Source organism: Schistocerca americana, chromosome 3 (genome assembly GCF_021461395.2).
Source record: "Schistocerca americana isolate TAMUIC-IGC-003095 chromosome 3, iqSchAmer2.1, whole genome shotgun sequence".
Classification (NCBI taxonomy): Eukaryota; Metazoa; Arthropoda; class Insecta; order Orthoptera; family Acrididae; genus Schistocerca; species Schistocerca americana.
Window position 1 is genome coordinate 97,005,846 of NC_060121.1, and position 21,458 is coordinate 97,027,303.

Genomic DNA, 21,458 nt, shown 5'->3' on the forward strand with positions numbered 1-21,458 from the left:
TGACGATTATTAAAATCTTTATTTCTATATAGATGAAAAGTTTCTTATTACATGAAAGAATGATTAAAAATCTTCATCAGCTCATTTACATCTGCATTGTCATAGCTGGTCAATGCACTGAGTTGGTGGAGAGTAAATTTACTTTTTAAAACAATGTAAAACTCTCATATACTCAGTGTGAGGGTAGGTTAGTATCCTAGCTTTTAATATTCAATGGTCAAAGCGTACACAAGTTGACGTGAGCAAAATCTTGACCTAACATTTACTGTGGCCTAATGCATGATGGTACTTAACCAAGTAGCATCTGCAACGGCGTTGTCTCCATGCTGGATTTGAAACGCTAATTCCCTACTTTGGCCTTAACAGAATTCACTCAGTCCCAACTTTCGCGCATTCCATAGAATATTAATTTTTTCCTAGATGAAATAGTGGCTATTGTACACTCGCTAACGGTTGGAGCAATGTGCACAATTTCTTTGCCTGCAAGAATAAATGACTACCTCTTTGCTATCTGTCGCCGCGATACGTGAAGTGTATCGTCCACTCTCTGCAGAAAGCAAAGCTCTCAACGCCCTCGCTATTTTCCACACGTTCATGCGGTCTGCCACGAGATGGGAGAGAGATCTAGAAATTTTAGTTCTCAAAATGCTTTTATATAATGGGGATTTTCCCACTGTGTAGCGTCTGTGTCACCCAGTATGGCTTCAGCCAATCCCTGTCTCGTTAGAGGTGAATTTTATTTTTCTTGCCAGGTCTCAACCTAGCCCTGTTAAAGCCGTCCAGCCACTTACCCTTGGTCCCAGCTGTATTTCCGTTAAAAGGAATAGTTATTGTTCTGGCCTTATCCCTTTCTGTGGTGAAGCTCGCCGTCCTCTTGTCAAGTGGGGTTTTCCGATGCCATTAACCACCTGCTTGGTTCGTCTCCAAAATGAATTTCACTTTAACTTTTTATTCGTGCCCTGTCCATAAATTGGTGGATATTGTTTTGTTAGTTTTCGGTACATGAGATTACTGCAATTGCCTTTTGTTGATATAATGTAATTATTATTTTCTGGGGATCTCATACTGTATCGTACTGTCGTTATGGATCAAGCTCACGTAAGGTCCATAAAATCCGGTCACCTTACAACCCCAGTGTTGGCTTATAAATGGGTCTCATCTTTGCTACTGAAAATACACTGAGCTGTGGTGTTCTTAACATACTATGTTTAGTAAATCTGTTGATCAAGTGATGCTTTAATATTCAAAGAGCCGGCCGGGGTGGCCGACCGGTTCTAGGCGCTACAGTCTGTAACCGCGCTACCGCTACGGTCGCAGGTTCGAATCCTGCCTCGGGCATGGATGTATGTGATGTCCTTAGGTTAGGTAGGTTTAAGTAGTTCTAAGTTCTAGGGGACTGATGACCTTAGAAGTTAAGTCCCATAGTGCTCAGAGCCATTTGAACCATTTTTTAATATTCAAAGACAGTTGTAAATAAGCGGCACATTCCTGTGGCAATGGTTTGTATAAATTTAAACGAACCTTTTTATCAATCTTGTAGTAAAGTGAACTAATATTTCGTATGTTGTATTCTCATTTCACCATCTCCTAGAGCAGTCAAAGAACCGACAGTTACAGAGGACGACTGTAGTTTCGTCAGCACATAACACTTTGGGCGCACCCAAAGCTACTTCTGTGTTTGTCGATGATTTTCCATGCAAGGTAACATGCAGCGTCCTCATTACTCAGAAAGTTTCACATAGGTTACAAATTTACGATCGCACTCACTAATATGCATAAATGTGGTACTCTGCGAAGTGCTTTTCGGGAATTCAAGAAATATTTTCTCCATATAACTGTGTAATCGAATAGCCCCTTGAAAAAAGAAGATAATGACGAACAGATTAATAGAGTAGGGTCGTCGTTGAATGACTGTATGAGCTTAACAAGGTGACTATACAAGATTTCTGCTTGGTATGATTAATCGCAGCTGGTTCGAAATGTAGAAAAATGTAAGTTAATGCAGATGAGTCGGGAAGAGAAACCCATAGTGTTCGAGTACAGCATTAGTAGTGTTCTGTTTGACACAGTCGCGTCATTTAAATACGTTGGCGTAACGTTGCAAAGCGATATGAAATGGAACAATCATGTGAGGATGATTCAAATGGCTCTGAGCAATATGGGACTTAACATTTGAGGTCATCAGTCCCCTAGAACTTAGAACTACTTAAACCTAACTAACCTAAGGACATCACACACATCCATGCCAGAGACAGGATTCGAACCTGCGACCGTAGCGGTCGCGCAGTTCCGAACTGAAGCGCCTAGAACCGCTCGGCCACACAGGCCGGCAATCATGTGAGGATTGTGATAGTGAGGGCTAATGGTCGACATCGGTTTTTGGGAGTGTAGTTCATCTATAAAAGAGCCGACATAAAGGACGCTAGTGCGATCTGTTCTTAAGAACTGATTGAGTATTTGGGACTCGCGCCGGGTCGGATTAAAGGAAGACGTCGAAGCATTTCAGAGGCGGGCTGTTAGATTTGTTACCAACTGGTTTGAACAACACGCAAGTATTCCAGAGGTGCACCGGGAACTGAAATGGGGAAGGAACGCTATTGGGAAGATGTAGAGATCGGGCATTTGAAGCTGACTGCAGAACGTTTCTCCTGCCGCCAACATACATTTCACATTTCACGTAAGCTCCACGAAGATACGATAAATTGGGGCTCACACGGAGGCATATAGAGTCACTTTTGACTCGCTCTATTTGTGAGTGGAACAGGAATGGAAACGACTAGTAATGGTACAGGGCACCTTCCGCATACTCCGTACTGTGGCTAGCGGAGTGAGAATGTAGATGTACGAGGTCTGTTCAAAAAATTCCGAAACATCCGTAAAATCGCGCCAATGGTGTGTTGGAGCGAAATGGTGTTGGTACTCCTACACACGCTTGTGTTAAATGTGTAACTACCGGAAGTTTTATTGTTGTATGTCTGCTCTTGCTCACTGCTGTATTGAGTGGAACGTTGTCTCGCACAGTTTGCGAATTTTGAGATGGAAGATTTAGAGGAGCAACATGTCTGCATTAAATTTTGTGTGAAACTCAAGAAGACCTTTGCAGAGGCAAACGAAATGATGCAGGAAGTCTACGGTGATGAGTGCTTAAGCTGTACTTAGTGTCACGAATGGTTCACACGGCTTAAAAATGGCCGAACTGAAGTTAAAGATGACCCTCGTTCAGGACAGCCTTCGACGTCTACCGACGACTCACATGTCAGAAACGTCAGCGAAACTGTGCGTGCCAGTAGAAGACTGATAGTCCGAGAGATTGCACAAGAATGTGACATTTCAGTTGAATCCCGTCACGAAATCCTGACACAGCACCTGGGAATGAATCGTGTTGCCGCCAAGTTCGTCCCCAACTCATGAGTAAAAACAAGAAAGACCTTCGTCTCGCAATCTGTGAAGAGCTTTTGGATCACGTAATTGAGAAAGAGATGTTCCTTAAGAGAATCGTAACTGGTGATGAGACATGGGTTTGCCCTTATGATGAAGAGTGGGTCGGGAAAGGTTCTCGAAGACCAAAGAAAGGTCGTCAGGTCAGGTCAAACGTCAAAGCCATGCTGATAGTTTTCTTTGACTTTGAAGCATTAGTTCGTCATTAATTCGTACCACAGGGCAAACTGTTAATCGATGGTACTATCGAGACGTGTTGCGACGCGTGCGAGAAAATGTGAGAAGGAATCAGCCTGACATGTGGCTAAACAAGTCATGGCTCTCGCATCACGACAACGCACCCGCACATTCGTCCCTGTTGGTGTGTGACTATTGCACAAAAAACGAATCACTGTGCTGCCTCATCGTCCGTACTCTACACACCTGACCCTGCGGACTTCCGTTGAAAACCTCTTTAGAAGGACGAAGATTTGCAACGATGACGAGAGGAGAGAAAATTCGCGGACGATGCTTCGCCCTATCCAGCAAGAGGTGTACCGAAAATGTTTCGGGAGGTGCAAACGGCATTGGGAGCGGTGTATCAGGTGTGGAGGAGAATATTTCGAAAGAGACAGTGCACAATAAGTAAAAGGTAAACGTAGAAAAAATTTTGTGGACGAAGTTCCTGAATGTTTCGAACGGACCTCGTAGATGATGGTGGGCTTTGTAAACGTCTGGCAGCTGAGAAGTGCAGAATAGAACATAGCGGCAGACGGGATAAAGGCCGGTGTGCGGCCGCGGCTGGCGCCTGGCGCTCGATAGCGCATGCGCTTGGCGGCCTGCGGCGCCACTTGCTCACCTGCTCGCGCCCAGCGCACAACAATGGAACGCCAGAGTCGCCGCGGGCTGCGACGCCACACGCCGGACACGCGACCGGACCACGGTGAGTCGGCCCGCCTCCGTCTACCTCTCACCTGACCCACCCCCTCCCCCTCCCTCTCTCACTCTGTCTCCTTACATACCGTGACGTCATCGTGACTGTGAGCTGATTAGGTCGGACAAGATATTCACCTCAAAAATTCTCAACAGGACGGAATGATTTCCTTAGGTACTCGCTCGTCTACGTATTGGTTTGCTTGTCGCAAGGGATGTGCGCTGTTGACATATCGTCGGTGCTGATTTCGATTTCATCATCGACGTGGAAACATTGTTATTTTTAACATAATTTTTCTTCATTGCTAAATACACAACTATTTAAGATTACATTTCTTATTGTTGTTGTTCTTCTTCTGCTTCAGCATTCGTCCCACAGCGTGGCGGTAACCGTTCTTTTGACCCGCTGTCTCCACTTGGCGCGAACTTGTGTTTGGTCATGTTGGGGGAGCGCTACTTTGATGTCTATACGGAGGTTATCTAGCCAACGTTGCCTTGATCTCTCAAAAGGTCGTTCACCATTTATCGTTTCAACGCAAAGCGACGTTTTGCTATTACATCTTGGTCTGCTCGAAGTTCGTGTCCATACCATTGTAAGCGGTGTTCCCTCATCTTGTTAGCGAGAGGTACCATTCCGTACCGCATGCGGGTTCGTCATTGGCCCATGGTTATGAAGCGGCTGGCCAGATGTCAACCGAAGCATTTGGTTTCCATTTCAAGTCGCTACCCTGTATCGTTTGTTATCATCCAACATTCTGCATCCCGTCCACATTTTGTGGTGTAGTGGTTTCTGTAATTATGTCAGTTTCTTGTGATTTCGCCTTGTACATCAAACGAAGGGCTTACAGTAGCAGAAAAAGCCTGTACGATAGTTCAGTGATCGATCAGGAGTCTACCTGATGTGTTGGTAAATGTGCCAACACCTTGTAGATAGAGGAGGCCTAAATGCACGCTATGTAACGCAGACGAGCGTGAATTCTGGAACAGGATAAGTATTGAACGCTAATAAGAAAAGTATGCAGCTCCTCGAATACTTAACTTTTATTTATCCTTGTTGTGAATACAGCATTCTTGATGAGACATTTCATACGATAACTATCAAACTCTGTAAGGCCAATGGCGCCTTGCTAGGTCGTAGCCATGGACTTAGCTGAAGGCTATTCTAACTGTCTCTCGGCAAATGAGAGAAGGCTTCGTCAGTGTAGTCGCTAGCAAAGTCGTCGTACAACTGGGGCGAGTGCTATTCCGTATCTCGAGACCTGCCTTGTGGTGGCGCTCGGTCTGCGATCACACAGTGGCGACACGCGGGTCCGACATGTACTAAATGGACCGCGGCCGATTTAAGCTACCACCTAGCAAGCGTGGTGTCTGACGGTGACACCACACTACCCTCCCCCCCACCCCCCACCCCTCCCATCTCCTACCCTCTGCGATGATTGAATTTCTCATCGACGGAATTTGAACATGTCATGCGACATCCGCATAGAACCAGTGACGAAAAAACGACGAAGATACAGGTCGACAAAAAAATACTGTTTAGCTTTGCTGCCTCTAGAGCGAGGAGTCCCGGATTCGGTTCCCGACCGGCTCGGGGTTTTTATTCGCTCGGTGACTGGGTGTTTTGTGTTGTCCTAATCATTTCATCCTGTTTTCATCGAAGCGCAAGTCGTCGAAGTGGCGTCAAATAGGAATGTCTTGTACCATGAGAGATCTCCCAGGCAATAATGCCAATCATTTCATTCTGCACCTTGCAAGGCAACTGGGAAGATTGAAGAGCGGTATATATTCGACTTGTGTCGGTGCGGGATTTAATTATCACAAAGCACGCCAGTCGTCGTCCGCCATTTAAGTCATGCACTGCGAACACAGTTAGTGATTTCAGGAACGAGTGAGCCTTTTGCAGTGTTTCTTGAGCCAAAATACTTGAAGATGATTCTGTTTGGTACATCGGTACCGTCGGTCGTAATTGTGTCCGTATTATTTGTATGAACGGTTTTCAGTTTTCTTTATACTGAAGCGTAGTCCGGAGTGTTCAAGCTGCTGAAGGTTGTTCTCTTCAATAGCCAATAGAACATCGTGAGCATGCGGCAGAATCCAAGCTAATTTCTGAAGATAACTGGTGGCCGTGTTCATTATTATGATGAACAGGAAGGGAGAAAATTAACGCCACATATCCGACTATAGTCAAGTTTGTATAAGAAGATCCCTGGCAGCTAACAGCGCTGTTGCCAGCTTTTAGCTGTTAGCGCCAACGGCCGCAGGCGAAAACAATAATATTCGGCTATACGGTTGTGACAACACTGTGACTTTAACATAGACGTTTACAAAATCGTATTGTGTGGTTGGCTGAGGTAGGCGCACGAAGCTGTAGCGCCCAGGCCAGTGCAACTGTCAGGGATCAACTTATGACGACTCGACAATAGTTTTTGTCAACAGACGAAAAGTAAAGTTTTTGAGAGACGTTTCCCCTTCAGTCTATTGCACTGTTAACAGAGAACATAATCTTGCTTTTGGAAACAACCTTTCACATGCTGTAGCTCTCAAATACTTCAGTCCATTTTATTTTGTAGATTTGGATGGGTAGTATCGATGATGTGATTCCGTACGTCTATGGATGTTGCTTAAGATACAGAAGACCAGCTTTCAAATAATAACTGAAGTGTGCTGTTAGGTCAGATTCTGTACCAGTAAGACAATTTTTTTTTTCTTGCGCTATTTTATATTGTTCACGCCACAAATCGTATCGATGTTTCCATTTTCCTGTGGTGCATCATGGTGCTGACCATCTTCGCTGACAGTCGTTTCAACAGCTGCAAGCAAGTCCTTGATGACAGTTTTGATTGCCATCGAACGTGCTGAAGCATCTTGAAGGTGTATGTTCTTGAATACTGGACCGAACAACCTCGATATCACCAATACGTTAACAAATTCAGTTAGTAGTAAGCGCTTTTTTTTATTTCTGTTATGATGGTACTCCTCAGATTCTTTCCAATAGCCCGTATTTGTTGCATGCCAGGTTTTTTTAATATTAAGCATGCCAATTATTGGGATTAATTTCACATGTATTTTTAACTTATAAATTAATTTTCTACCCAAATTTTACGGGTATTCACTTCTTTAGTCTGCAGAATATCATAAACATCTGCCAGATCTACAGTATCTGCGAGTGTTAACGTGAGCGATGCTCTAGCAAGGTAGCTCGTGATATTATTAACCACTGGACGCACCTGCAGAAATCCGTCACTCATGTAGGACTTTAATTCTATCCAGTGGTACTTCTTCAATTAGTTTGAGATCTGGCTCTTTTCGTAGGTTTTCAGTTGCTATTACATTTTGTTTGGACGACAATACAATCTTTTTTCAGCAGCAATGAACTCAGAGAGTTGACAGAAATTTCAGTAGATTTTTTTTTTGCTAATAAGCTATGCAAGTTGGTAAAACGCGGTATATGACTTCTTCTTCCAACTGCTATTTTTATTACATTGACCACTGCATTGATGTCGTTATCATACATCCAGAACATCCATCAATCTGATACCGAGCGAGGTGGCGCAGTGGCTAGTACACTGGACTCGCAGTCGGAGGACGACGGTTCAATCCCGCGTAGGGGCAACCTGATTTAGGTTTTCCGTGATTTCCCTAAATCGTTCCAGGCAAATGCCGGGATGGTTCCTTTGAAAGGGCACGGCCGACTTCCTTCCCCGTCCTTCCCTAATCCGATGAGACCGATGACCTCGCTGTTTGGTCTCTTCCCCCAAACAACCCAACCCCCTCAATTTGATACCGCATTATTTTGACACATTATAAGAGGCGGAACGGTTCAAGTACGGTACAGCTTAAGAAGGGGCTAAACTATCCCCCTTCAGAAGTGCCATCAATGAAGTATGGGCCAATGATGTGTTGTCATACAATACCACACCATACATTAACACTCCAATGACGGAGTACGTCAATCACATCACGATTACCGACAGCGTGAGGTGCACGATTGAGTCTCAGGACGTGTGCTTCATTTATTTCAAGCATCAACTCCGCTTCGCAATTTCTCGGGATGTAATTGACGTATTGCGATGTATCCAACGCCATTGTTTTTGCGATTTTTCATGCTACCGATTGCATACTAAATAATAGGGGGTGTCCATTTAAAAATAAACAAGTTTGTATTGAAAATAGTATTTGTTTACGTTTTAAAATTTCGCATAGTGTTTGGTTTGCTAAGCCCCTGCCGTACGTTCATGCTGATGAAAATCGTTTTTGAAAATGTATTGTTGTTCCAGAGATATTTGAGGTGGCAGAGTTAGGTGATAGGGTGATCCATTGACAGTGACGGGGCCAAATACTTCACGAAATAAGCATCAAACGAAAAAACTACAAAGAACGAAACTCGTCTAGCTTGAAGGGGGAAACCAGATGGCGCTACGGTTGGCCCGCTAGATGACGCTGCCATAGGTCAAACGGATATCAACTGCGTTTTCTTTTAAATAGAAACCCCCATTTTTATTACATATCCGTGTAGTACGAAAAGAAATATGAATGTTTTGGTTGGACCACTTTTTTCGCTTGGTGATAGATGGCGCTGTAATAGTCACAAACGTATAAGTACGTGGTATCACGTAACATTCCGCCAGTGCGGACGGTATTTGCTTCGTGATACATTACCCGTGTTAAAATGGACCGTTTACCAATTGCAGGAAAGGTCGATATCGTGCTGATGTATGGCTATTGTGATCAAAATGCCCAATGGGCGTGTGCTATGTATGCTGCTCGGTATCCTGGACGACATCATCCAAGTGTCCGGACCGTTCGCCTGATAGTTAACGTTATTTAAGGAAACAGAAAGTGTTCAGCCACATGTAAAACGTCAACCGCGACCTGGAACAAAATGATGCCCAAGTAGGTGTTCTAGCTGCTGTCGCGGCTAATCCGCACATCAGTAGCAGAAAAATTGTGCGAGAATCGGGAATCTCAAAAACGTCGGTGTTGAGAATGCTACATCAACATCGATTGCACCCGTACCACATTTCTATGCACTAGGAATTGCATGGCGACGACTTTGATCGTCGTGTACAGTTCTGCCACTTGGCACAAGGGAAATTACGGGACGATGAGAGATTTTTTGCGCGCGTTCTATTTAGCGACGAAGCGTCATTCACTAACAGCGGTAACGTAAACCGGCATAATATACACTATTTGGCAACGGAATATCCACGATGGCTGCGACAAGTGGAACATCAGCGACCTTGGTGGGTTAATGTATAGTGCGGCATTATGGGAGGAAGGATAATTGGTCCCCATTTTATCGATGGCAATCTAAATGGTGCAGTGTATGCTAATTTCCTACGTAATGTTCTACCGATGTTACTACAAGATGTTTCACTGCATGACAGAATGGCGATGTACTTCCAACATGATGGATGGACGGCACATAGCTGAAGCGGTATTGAATAGCATATTTCATGACAGGTGGATTGGTGATCGAAGCACCATATCATGGCCCGCACGTTCACCGCATCTGACGTCCCTGGATTTCTTTCTGTGGGGAAAGTTAAAGGATATTTGCTATCGTGATCCACCGACAACGCCTGACAACATGTGTCAGCACATTGTCAATGCATGTGCGAACATTACGGAAGGCTAACTGCTCGCTGTTGAGAGGGATGTCGTTACACGTATTGCCAAATGCACTGAGGCTGACGGACATCATTTTCAGCATTTATTGCATTATTGTGGTATTTACAGGCAATCACGCTGTAACAGCATGCGTTCTCAGAAATGATGAGTTCACAGAGGCACATGTATCACATTGGAACAAGCGAAATAAAATGTTCAATCGTACCTACGTACTGTATTTTAATTTAAAAGACCAACCGGTTACAAACTGTTCGTCTAAAATTGTGAACCATATGTTTGTGACTGTTACAGCGCCATCTATCACAAAGCAAAAAAAGTGATCGAACTAAAACATTCATATTTCTTTACGTACTACACGAATATGTATTAAAAAATGGGGGTTCCTGTTTAAAAAAACGCAGTTGATATCCGTTTGACCTATGGCAGCGCCAACTAGCGGGCCAACCATAGCGCCATCTGGTTTCCCCCTTCAAGCTTGCCTGCGTTGAACTCCATTATCTCGTTATTTTGTGTTATTGACTTTTAAGGCCTGCTGATGCCCTACGTGTTGTGAAATGTGTTATCTTCTCCTTAGATTCACCATAAAACAAAGCTGTAAAATACGATACATGAGAGAGAGAAATGGTCCCTGTATTGGCCACTACGGAAGAGCCTGCATTGCTGTTTCATTCATAGACTGAATATTGATTTTTCTCGTATCATTTTAATAATTTACATTTGCACCGTGTTCAAGGCTTTTTAGGTATGTTGGTAGGAGTTAAAGAAAGGTGTGTCTGATATTGCAGGTCATCAGTTTCTGTAAGAGCAGTGCATGGTTGAACAGATAGAATGCTTTTCTGAGATCTAAAAAATATACCCTCAGCACTCCTTCCTTTCATTTACGTAGCTGCAGAGTTTGCCCCAAAAAATTCTATCACAGCTGTTGTGGTGTTGTGATCGTTTTGAAATCCATGTTGGCTTTCTGCTAAGTGATTATTTTTAGTAAAAAAAAAGGCACAAAGCTGCGCCACATCACAGATTCAAAAATCTTTCCAAATGCATCAATCAGAGATATTGATTTGAAGTTCGATGTTTCTCCTTTCATACTTTTTAGGAATGGTTAGAGGTATCAAGAGATTATTTTTAGTAAAAAAGGCACAAAACTGCGCCACATCACAGACGCAAAAATCTTTCTAAATGAAGCAATCAGAGATATGATCTGAAGTTTGATGCTTCTCCTTTCACACGTTTTAGGAATGGGTAGTGGTATGAAATTGAAATGTCATATACTGAAGTCTACAGTCCCTTCCCGGTGTGAAATATTTAAGCTTGTACGTCAACGCAATCAAAAGATACGGCCATTTATGTCAGAAATTTTGTACTCGCATACTCACTCATGAAACCTATAGCTAAACAATCTGTATCCATATTGGCGTTAGTGGTACCAGGAAACTGACTGGTTGCGGGATCGTAGCACTGTGGGAATGCGAATTTTTCAGTGTTCGTTTTAACCAGCCCTTCACCTCTCAAAGACGTGAGAAGTCACCAGAAACAACACGTAGCTAAGATTTCACTTTAAACTGTAGGTCCACTTTCCTCCATTGGATAACTGGGTTGGATTGGGGGACACCAAGTCGCCTAAATAGTATCTGATAGAAAGACTTGCACCACGCCACTGAGCCACACGAAATTATTATTATATATACACATAGTTCACATTGTATGGCACCCTCAGAGCGTGAATTCTACTTGCACTGGTCTTTATTTATTTATTGGTCTGACACGGTCCTTTCCAGTGCATTGATAAACATGCCTTGCTTGATGCTACAATTGATGAGAGTTGTAACTGATTTAATCTCAACGTTTGTACATTTTTACTTACTGTATTGGAAAGTCCAACCCAACCATCTGAGTATTTACTTTTATAACTACAGAACTATTTTGATTACTTCTTGTTCATTTATTTTTTCAAATCGGAACTCCTTATTTGTTACATAACAGTGAATTCAGTTGTTAAATGGATCTGTATCTCGAATTTGGTGCCATTTAGGGAGATAAAATGTTTATTAAGAATGATACAATCAGTTTTTTGGTGCTGAATCAGTAGACCCTCATGTGATAAGGCCCCTTGTGTGATCGTACATGTTTTATGGTATTCGTTAGAGCTTGACTAACTTACTGGTAGTTTTAAAATGACTACATTTTCCCGCTGATCGAGAGTCAAGTACGCTGTTATTACTTTAATTGGATAATAAGAGTCACAATGCTTCAACAAAGTACAACCCAATTTATCCTATTTATTACTTGATCCCTCTACCTGGTAGCTACTGTCCTAACTCTCGTTTTGCTGGTGTGAAGTTGCATTTAAAAAGCTAAGAGAAGGCCTGGGTGAAATCGAAATATAGTTATTTGATAAACGTTTAGACCTACTGAGTACAACGTCTTGCTGCTAATATCATCACAAAAGCAAAAACACGATAAAGCTCATGGTCGTTCTGAGGAACGTAGAAGGAGTGGGGCAGGGATTACACTTCTCCGCCACCGCCACCAGTACCACCACGCCCTGACATCTAGAGTGCAGACTTTATATTCACCATAGAATTCCATACACTTCTAAAAATGAGTGCATGTGATTCCCCTAAACCGCAGGCGCACTGAGACTGTTCAGTTCTTGCCGGTAGATCGTAGGACTGGCCGCTGAAGTAAGCAGTCGTGTCACACAGTAAATTTCCTTTCTCCAGGCGCAGTAAGGGCTTTGAGCGTAATCGTCATTCATTTGAAAGGTAACCCCTTTTTTTTAAACACTAATACAGCCGTGTAAATTTACCTCACAGTATGCATAGCATTATCCTTTTTATATAGACGTTTTAATTTTGTTCAATAGTAGTAACAACATGTGTGCAAGAACCATAATTAGAAGAGACGAAAGATAACCTAACTCCTGTTAGAAAAAAAAGTGTTTTTGAAGGCGTGCTAATGCTTAGCTGCAGTCTTTACCAAAAAACAGCTCATGCAAAATAGACGTGAATTTTCATTTGAAACACATACTGCAATCATCGAGTACACAGAGGTAATTGGCCTGATAAGACGAAGTAGGCTTTAGAAATACCAGAAAGTAACAGCTTACCATAACATGAAGTGCAAATTCTTAAAACACTACACAAACACATTCGTTTTTCTCTTCAGCAATTCCTCCACTGAGACCTTTAGGCGTTAACAACCAGTAAAGTTGTTGACTAGGTTGCTGACTGTCCCCAGTCTTACTCGTCAGATGCTTATACGACATGAAGCTATTAACACAGTACGGATTTCCGATGGCTTCAGTGTTTTCGCATCCTCTGTAGATCGTTCAAAGAAAACTCTTTGTCTGCTGCATGAAATAGCCAACACATAAAAATGTGACATTTTAACACGCAAAATCTCAAAATGATGGCCCTTACGGGAAAAGAAGGATATTTAGATGGCGCATGTGCCGCACATTTATCATATATTAATTACCTCTACCTCCCATGAACCTTGGACCTTGCCGTTGGTGGGGAGGCTTACGTGCCTCAGACAGCTCAACCGTAGGTGAAACCACAACGATCGGGTATCTGTTGAGAGGCCAGAGAAACGTGTGGTTCCTGAAGAGGGGCAGCAGCCTTATCAGTAGTTTCAGGGGCAACAGTCTGAATGATTGACTGATCTGGCCTTGTAACACTAAGCAAAACGGCCTTGCTGTGCTGGTACTGCGAACGGCTGAAAGCAAGGGGAACTACAGCCGTAATTTTTCCCGACGGTATGCAGCTTTACTGTATGGTTAAATGATGATGGCGTCCTCTTGGGTAAAATATTCCGGAGATAAAATAGTCCCCCATTCGGATCTCCGGTCGGGGACTACTCAGGATGACGTCGTTATCAGCAGAAAGAAAACTGACGTTCTACAGATCGGAGCGTGGAATGTCAAATCCCTTACGCGGGTTAGAAAATTAAAACAGGGAAATGGCTTGGTTAAAGTTAGATATAGAGGGATTTAGCGAAGTTCGGTGGCAGGAGGAACAAGACTTCTGGTCAGGTGAACACAGGGTTATAAATACAAAATCAAATAAGGGTTATGCAGGAGTAGGTTTAAAAATGAATAAAACAATAGGAATGCGGGTAAGCTACTACAGACAGCATAGTGAACGCATTATTGGGGCCAAGATAGATACGAAGCCCACGCCTACCACAGTAGTACAAGTTTATATGCCAACTAGCTCCGCAGATGACGAAGAAATTGATGAAATGTACGATGAGATAAGAGAAATTATTTAGATACTGAAGGGAGACGAAAATTTAAGTCATGGATGACTGGAATTCGATAGCAGGAAAAGGGAGAGAAGGATACGTAGTAGGTGAATATGGATTGGGGGGAAGAAATGAAAGAGGAAGCCGCCTGGTAGAATATTGCACAGAGCATAACTTAATCATAGCTAACACTTGGTTCAAGAATCATGAAAGAAGGTTGTATATATGGAAGAAGCCTGGAGATACTGGAAGGCTTCAGATAGATTATATAATGGTAAAACTGAGATTTAGGAATCAGGATTTAAATTGTAAGACATTTCCAGGGGCAGATGTGGACTCTGACCACAATCTATTGGTTACGAACTATAGATTAAAACTGAAGAAACTGCAAAAAGTTGGGAATTTAAGGAGATTGGACTTGGATAAACTGAAAGAACCAGAGGTTGTAGAGAGTCTCAGGGAGAGCATAAGGGAACAATTGAACGAATGAGGGAAAGAAATACAGTAGAAGAAGAATGGGTAGCTTTGAGGAATGAAATAGCGAAGGCAGCAGAAGATCAAGAAGATTAAACGACGAGAGCTAGTAGAAATCCTTGGGTAACAGAAGAGATATTGAATTTAATTGATGAAAGGAGAAAATATAAAAATGCAGTAAATGAAGCAGGCAAAAAGGAATACAGACTTCTCAAAAATGAGTTATACAGGAAGTGCAAAATGGCTAAGCAGGGATGGCTAGAGGATAAAAGTAAGGATGTAGAGGCATGTCTCATTATGGACAAGATAGATACTGCCTACAGGAAAATTAGAGAGACCTTTGGAGAAGAGAACCACTTGTATGAATATCAAGAGCTCAGATGAAAACCCAGTTCTAAGCAAGAAAGAGAAAGCAGAAAGGTGGAAGGAGTATATAGAGTGTCTATACAAGGGCGATGAACTTGAGGGCAATATTATGGAGATGGAAGAGGACGTAGATGAAAATGAAATGGGAGATATGATACTGCGTGAAGAGTTTGACAGAGCACTGGAAGGCCTAAGTCGAAGCAAGGCCCCGGGAGTAAACAACATTCCACTGGAACTACTGGTAGCCTTGGGAGAGCCAGCCCTGGCAAAACTCTACCATCTGGTGAGCAAGATGTATGAGACAGGCGAAATACCCTCAGACTTCAAGAAGAATATAATAATTCCAATCCCAAGGAAAGCAGGTGTTGACATGTGGTCAAATTACTGACCTATCAGTTTATTAAATCACGGCTGCAAAATACTAACACGAATTCTTTACAGACGAATGGAAGAACTGGTAGAATCCGACATCGGGGAAGAACAGTTTAGATTTCGTAGAAATTTTGGAACACGTTAGACAATACTGGCCCTCCGACTTATCTTAGAAGATCGATTAAGGAAAGGCAAACCTACGTTTCTAGCATTTGTGGACTTAGAGAAAGCTTTTGACGATGTTGACTGGAATACTCTCTTCCAAATTCTGAAGGTGGCCGGGGTAAAATACAGGCAGCGAAAGGCTTTTTACAATTTGTACAGAAACAAGATGGCAGTTATAAGAGTCGAAGGGCATGTAAGGGAAACAGTGGTTGGGAAGCGAGTGAGAGAGGGTTGTTCAATCTATGTATTGAGCAACCAGTAAAGGAAACAGAAGAAAAATCTGGAGTAGGAGCTAAAATCCATGGAGAAGAAATAAAAACTTTGAGGTTTGCGATTACATTGTAATTCTGTCAGAGAGAGCAAAAGACCTGGAAGAGCAGCTGAACGGAATGGACGGTGTCTTGAAAGGAGGATATGAGATGAAGATCAACAAAATGAAAATGAGGATAATGGAACGTAGTCGAATTAAATCAGATGATGCTGAGGGAATTAGATTAGTAAATGAGACACTTAAAGTAGTGGATGAGTTTGCTATTTGGGAAGCAAAATAACTGATAATGGTCGAAATAGAGAGGATATAAGATGTAGACTGGCAATGGCAAGGAAAGCGTTTCTGAAGAACAGAAGTATGTTAATATCGAGTATAGATGTAAGTGTCAAGAAGTCTTTTCTGGAAGTATTTGTATGGAATGTAGCCATGTATGAAAGTGAAACATGGACGATAAATAGTTCAGACAAGAAGATAATAGAAGCCTTCGAAATGTGGTGCTACAGAAGAATGCTGAAGATTAGATGGGTTGCTAACGTAACTAATGTGGATGTACTGAATAGAATTGGGGAGAAGAGAAATTTGTGGCACAACTTGACTAGAAGAAGGGATCGGTTGGTAGGACATGTTCTGAGGCATGAAGGGATCACCAAATTAGTATTGGAGGGTAAAAATCGTAGAGGGAGACCAAGAGATGAATATACTAAGCTGACTCAGAAGGATGTAGGTTGCAGTAGGTACTTGGAGATGAAGCAGCTTGCACAGGATAGAGTAGCATGGAGAGCTGCATCGAACCAGTCTCTAGACTGAAGACCACAACAACAACAAATACCTCTGCTGGATTGTCTTGTATGAGTACGATCGAGACAAGAGAAATTTAATTAGAATCTCACACATGTGCTAGAAAATCAGAAAAATACTGGCAAAAACTTGCCTCAGGGAAATCAAGATAATTTTGTACAGCGCAACTGTAGTCCCAGTTCTTCTAAGAATGAGCGTAAGGAACCGAATCCAGGACACAGGAATGAAGATTTTAGTAGGAGATAAAGGCTGCAGCAGATCAAATCACGTCCACAATGAAGACGTAAGGAGAGAATGGAGGATCTTCTAAACAACACAAAAAAACTGAAGAATAAAGGCAAACTATACCCAGCAATGTCCCTCGAAAAGACAACAAGTAACTGCCAAAACAAGACCCTCAGCATCAACCAATAGGCAACAGTAGCACGAGAAGACCAAAGACGAAGTGGACTGATGGACGGCCAGTGGCCCAAGGACCCGTGAAGTAGCTGACGATGATGATGATGATGAATAGCGGAGGAAAAATGATTACAGTTTAACTTTTCGTAGACGTCGATGAAGTGATGGGCACAAAGTCGAATTCGAAAGATAACGAAGATAGGCGTTCAGCGCATGGTTACTGGTGTCGGGAAACATGCTCGGTTTGGACAAGAATCGGAATGGCAAGAGGTCATATCCTCTTCAGAGGGACTAACAAACCATCACGGAAGTCGCCAGGGCTGATTTGGAGAAACCATGGACAACCTGCACCTAGGTAGGACGATAGGTATTTGAACAGCACTTCTTTAACGTAAGACAGTTCAGTATATTACTACAGCATAATAAACAAGGCGCATCTTGGGAGCAACGAAACCTTTTTTGTTTAAATGCTTAGCAAATTAGTATTTTCACACGGTAGATGGCGAAAAGTTCCTAGCAACACCTAAGAAATCGCTTGTTTCGAAAGGAGGAAATACGATTCACCTTAAATTCGGAGGTATTCTGTTTCAGGCCTTAAGAACTTTGTACAAAAAAGTAATATTTTTACATGATACAAGATTGATTACGAGATGCTTGGAGAAAGAAGGAAATCAATGTTAGGTTATGTAATGCCAAATTAGAAAACAACGTCATGTAAGTTCTTTTAGGAGGAGTTACTAAATGGCCTGCGATGTGATCACAGGAGGCAGTACATCGAACAGAAGACGACAAGAACCCGAAAGGACCGTTTTGAAAATATCGACTTGCGACATCCGTTGAAATCTGGAGTGTCGGTCACCAAGCTAATCCTATTCGTAAAACTATGCGCCAATCACAGATGAAAGAAATGTGTGCAGAAACTGGGCCAGTCTTAATGACGCACCTAAGATATTCCAGAAGCACTACGTCAGTAACTAAGATGAGAACAGACCACGTCACGATAACAGCTGATCTTAGAAAAGCGTCTGGAGGACTGTTAAGAAGCGATGTGAGTGTTACATTGCACTAATCCTCGTGGGGAAGGCTTACAAATCAAAGAACGTGTTATGGAGTCCACGAAAGAAGTCCCCTGACACCTGGCACCGCCGTTGACAGCTTTCAGCTACGAAGAGCAAACGGCTAAACAAATTTTTCACTTGGCTTTTTTTCCTTTTTAATGTTGCGATGTAAGAAACGACTAGTCAGAACTAAGCGTAACTACACTCATTGATATGAGAAAATACGCACTTTGAAGTAATAGTTCGGTGTAGCTGAAAAATGCTCCTGTAAACGATAAGAATTGCAGTCATCGTAGACAGTTTGAACGGTCGTTTGAGTGTGTTATTATGGTCACCATGGGGTGATGTTGTCATGTCTTACAGAGTGTACACTGATGAGCCAAAACGTTATGATTACTTACTTAATAGCTTCTTTGTCCGTCCTTGGAACGGAATACATCACTGATTCTGTGAATTGTGGATCCGACAGTTTGTTGGTAGGTTTTTAGAGGTATGTGGCATTAAGAGGTTTACACGAAGGTCATGTAATTCGCGCGAATAACAGGCCGCTGATTTGCGTACGCGGTGATGCCGCTCGATAGCGGCCAGATGTATTCAGTACGATTCATATCGGGCGAATTTGGTCGCCGAGGCATCAACGTGACCACTATAACGCTCCTCAAACCACTGTAGCACGGTTCTGGCTCTGAGACGTGGACAATTATATTGCTGAAAGATGACATCACCGTCGGGAAAGACATTACGAATGAAGTGATGTGGGTGGTTCGCAGCTGTAAGGGTGTGTTCGGTTACTATGACACGCAATGTCTCCCATACAATAATACTGCCCCCACCATGTAAGCCGACCGCTGTGGCCGAGCGGTTCTAGGCGCTTCAGTCCGGAACCACGCTGTTGCTACGGTCGCAGGTTCAAATCCTGCCTGGGGCATGGCTGTGTGTGATGTCATTAGGTTACCAGAATGAGATTTTCACTCTGCAGCGGAGTGTGCGCTGATATGAAACTTCCTGGCAGATTAAAACTGTGTGCCCGACCGAGACTCGAACTCGGGACCCGAGTTCGAGTCTCGGTCGGGCACACAGTTTTAATCTGCCAGGAAGTTTCGTGTCATTAGGTTAGTTAGGTTTAAGTAGTTCTAAGTCTAGGGGACTGATGACCTCAGATGCTAAATCACATAGTGCTTAGAGCCATTTGAACTATTTGAATCAAAACCGTTACTTTGAATTGGACGTGTTACGTGTTTATTGTTGTGGATTGTGCATACCTTCCCATTGTGTGAGCCCCTGACACACGCAGTGTGAGGTGCACGCTTGAGTCTCTGAACCTGTGCTAGCTTTGTACTTCATTTATTTCAAGCGTCAACTTCGCTTCGCAATTTCTCGGGATGTAGTTGACGTAATGCGATGCAACCAACGCCATTTTTTGTGATTCTTCATAGGGGGTGTCCATTTGTGTTGAAAATAGTATTTGTTTACGTTTTAAAATTTCGCATAGTATTTGGTTTCCTAAGTCACCGCCATACGTTCATGCTGGTGAAAACCCTTTTTGAATATCTATTGTTGTTCCAGAGATATTTGAGGTGGCAGAGTTAGGTGAGACACCCTTCATATATAGGATAGTTTTATTATGGGCCTAAGAATGTACCGCTAATCCGCCTCGTTAAGGAAGACCTCCTCTGCTCTTAACAGTCAGTAGGCCGTATTGACGTATAACATTCCAACTTCATTTACAAGATATGGTAAAACTTCGTCACCACGGACGAACGAAAAATAACAATAACCAGGAAGATGCAGTCTAGACAGTACTGTCCGCTGACGAGAATTATTATGATGACCATAGGAGCAGTGCTAGAGAGTACGACCATAGCAGACAGCAGAGCATGCAACGCGACTGTTTCATAAACTCCCTCCTAGCCCTTTACTTCGCTAGGTATTGTTCCTTCCGTGCGATTCACAGGACACAGAGAATACGAGGCAGTGTCATTCTGTGCGCAACACGTCCCGTGAGAGCGAACGACGCTTGATTTGTGGGATTAAGGCCGCAAGAATGTGTAAGCCACTTCATTCCCGTGATGGCCCAGCATTCTTCATTGTCTGTAGAGCTCGGACTGCTCCACGGGGACTGCCGTTGTCGTTCTTGGAAATGAGAAGTCGGGGCCTGGTATACTACGGGCGAGACGAAAATATCTCTTATCGCTCTCATTTCTCCATCGAAATTATTTCCCTTAGATCGACAACACCGTGCACATTTTTTATGTAAATCGTGACAGCAGCTGCGATCATTGTCCAACGTCCATCCTAATGATAACTTCCAGGATGTCTCGAGCGTGCTGATGGGTTCATCCTAGTCTACACGCCAGTGTCTAGAATAACACGTAAGAGGCGCGACTCATCGATGAATATCACGATACTACAGTCTACAACGTGCTCTATTTTTACTTCACGAAATTTGTCACTCTGCAGCGGCTTGGAGGATCGTATCTATCAATATAAAATATACAGTGAGGTGACCAAAGTCATGGGGTAGCGATATGGGCATATACAGATGGCGGTAGAATCGCGTACATAAGGTATAAAAGGAAAGTGCATTGTTGGAGCAGTTGTTTGTATTCCGGTGATTCATGTGAATAGGTTTCCATCGTGATTATGACCGCACAACAAGAATTAACAGACTTTGAACGCGGAATGGTAGTTGGAACTAGACGCATGGGACATTTTATTCCGGAAATCATTCAGAAATTCAGTATTCTGCGATCCGTAGTGTTGTGTTGGTAGAAGAACCAACAGCGTGTTATAACTGGGGGCCGAAATGCAAGCGTTTTAGCTAACGCAGGCTGGCGTGAGGAGGAAAGAACTATACAAGGTGCATTCAAGTTCTAAGGCCTCCGATTTTTTTTCTCCGGACTGGAAAGAGATAGAAACATGCGCATTGTTTTAAAATGAGGCCGCGTTCATTGTCAATACGTCCCAGAGATGGCAGCACCGTACGGCAGATGGAATTTTACCGCCAGCGACGAAAATGAGAACTGTTTTAAATACTTAAAATGGTGACGTTTTCCTTACTTGAACAGCGTGCAATCATTCGTTTTCTGAATTTGCGTGGTGTGAAACCAATTGAAATTCATCGACAGTTGAAGGAGACATATGGTGATGGATTTATGGATGTGTCGAAAGTGCGTTTGTGGGTGCGACAGTTTAATGAAGGCAGAACATCGTGTGACAACAAACTGAAACAACCTCGGGCTCGCACAAGCCGGTCTGACGACATAATCGAGAAAGTGGAGAGAATTGTTTTGGGGGATTGCTGAATGACTGTTGAACAGATCGCCTCC

The 21,458-nt window shown here is 43.0% G+C and overlaps 1 protein-coding gene across 3 annotated transcripts in view; it reads left to right on the plus strand.

Annotated features, from left to right (window-relative positions):
• The first annotated feature begins 4,281 nt into the window (after positions 1–4,281).
• The window catches only part of LOC124605255 (neo-calmodulin-like), a 111,672-nt gene continuing 94,495 nt past the window's right edge, over positions 4,282–21,458 (plus strand). Inside the window, exon 1 of one of the 3 annotated variants that reach the window (XM_047136813.1) lies at positions 4,282–4,360. In XM_047136813.1, coding sequence (XP_046992769.1) covers positions 4,300–4,360 — 61 coding nt within the window. In that variant the 5' untranslated portion in view covers positions 4,282–4,299. The remainder of the gene's footprint in view (positions 4,361–21,458) is intronic. The other 2 variants (XM_047136814.1, XM_047136812.1) reach the window with 2 other exon arrangements.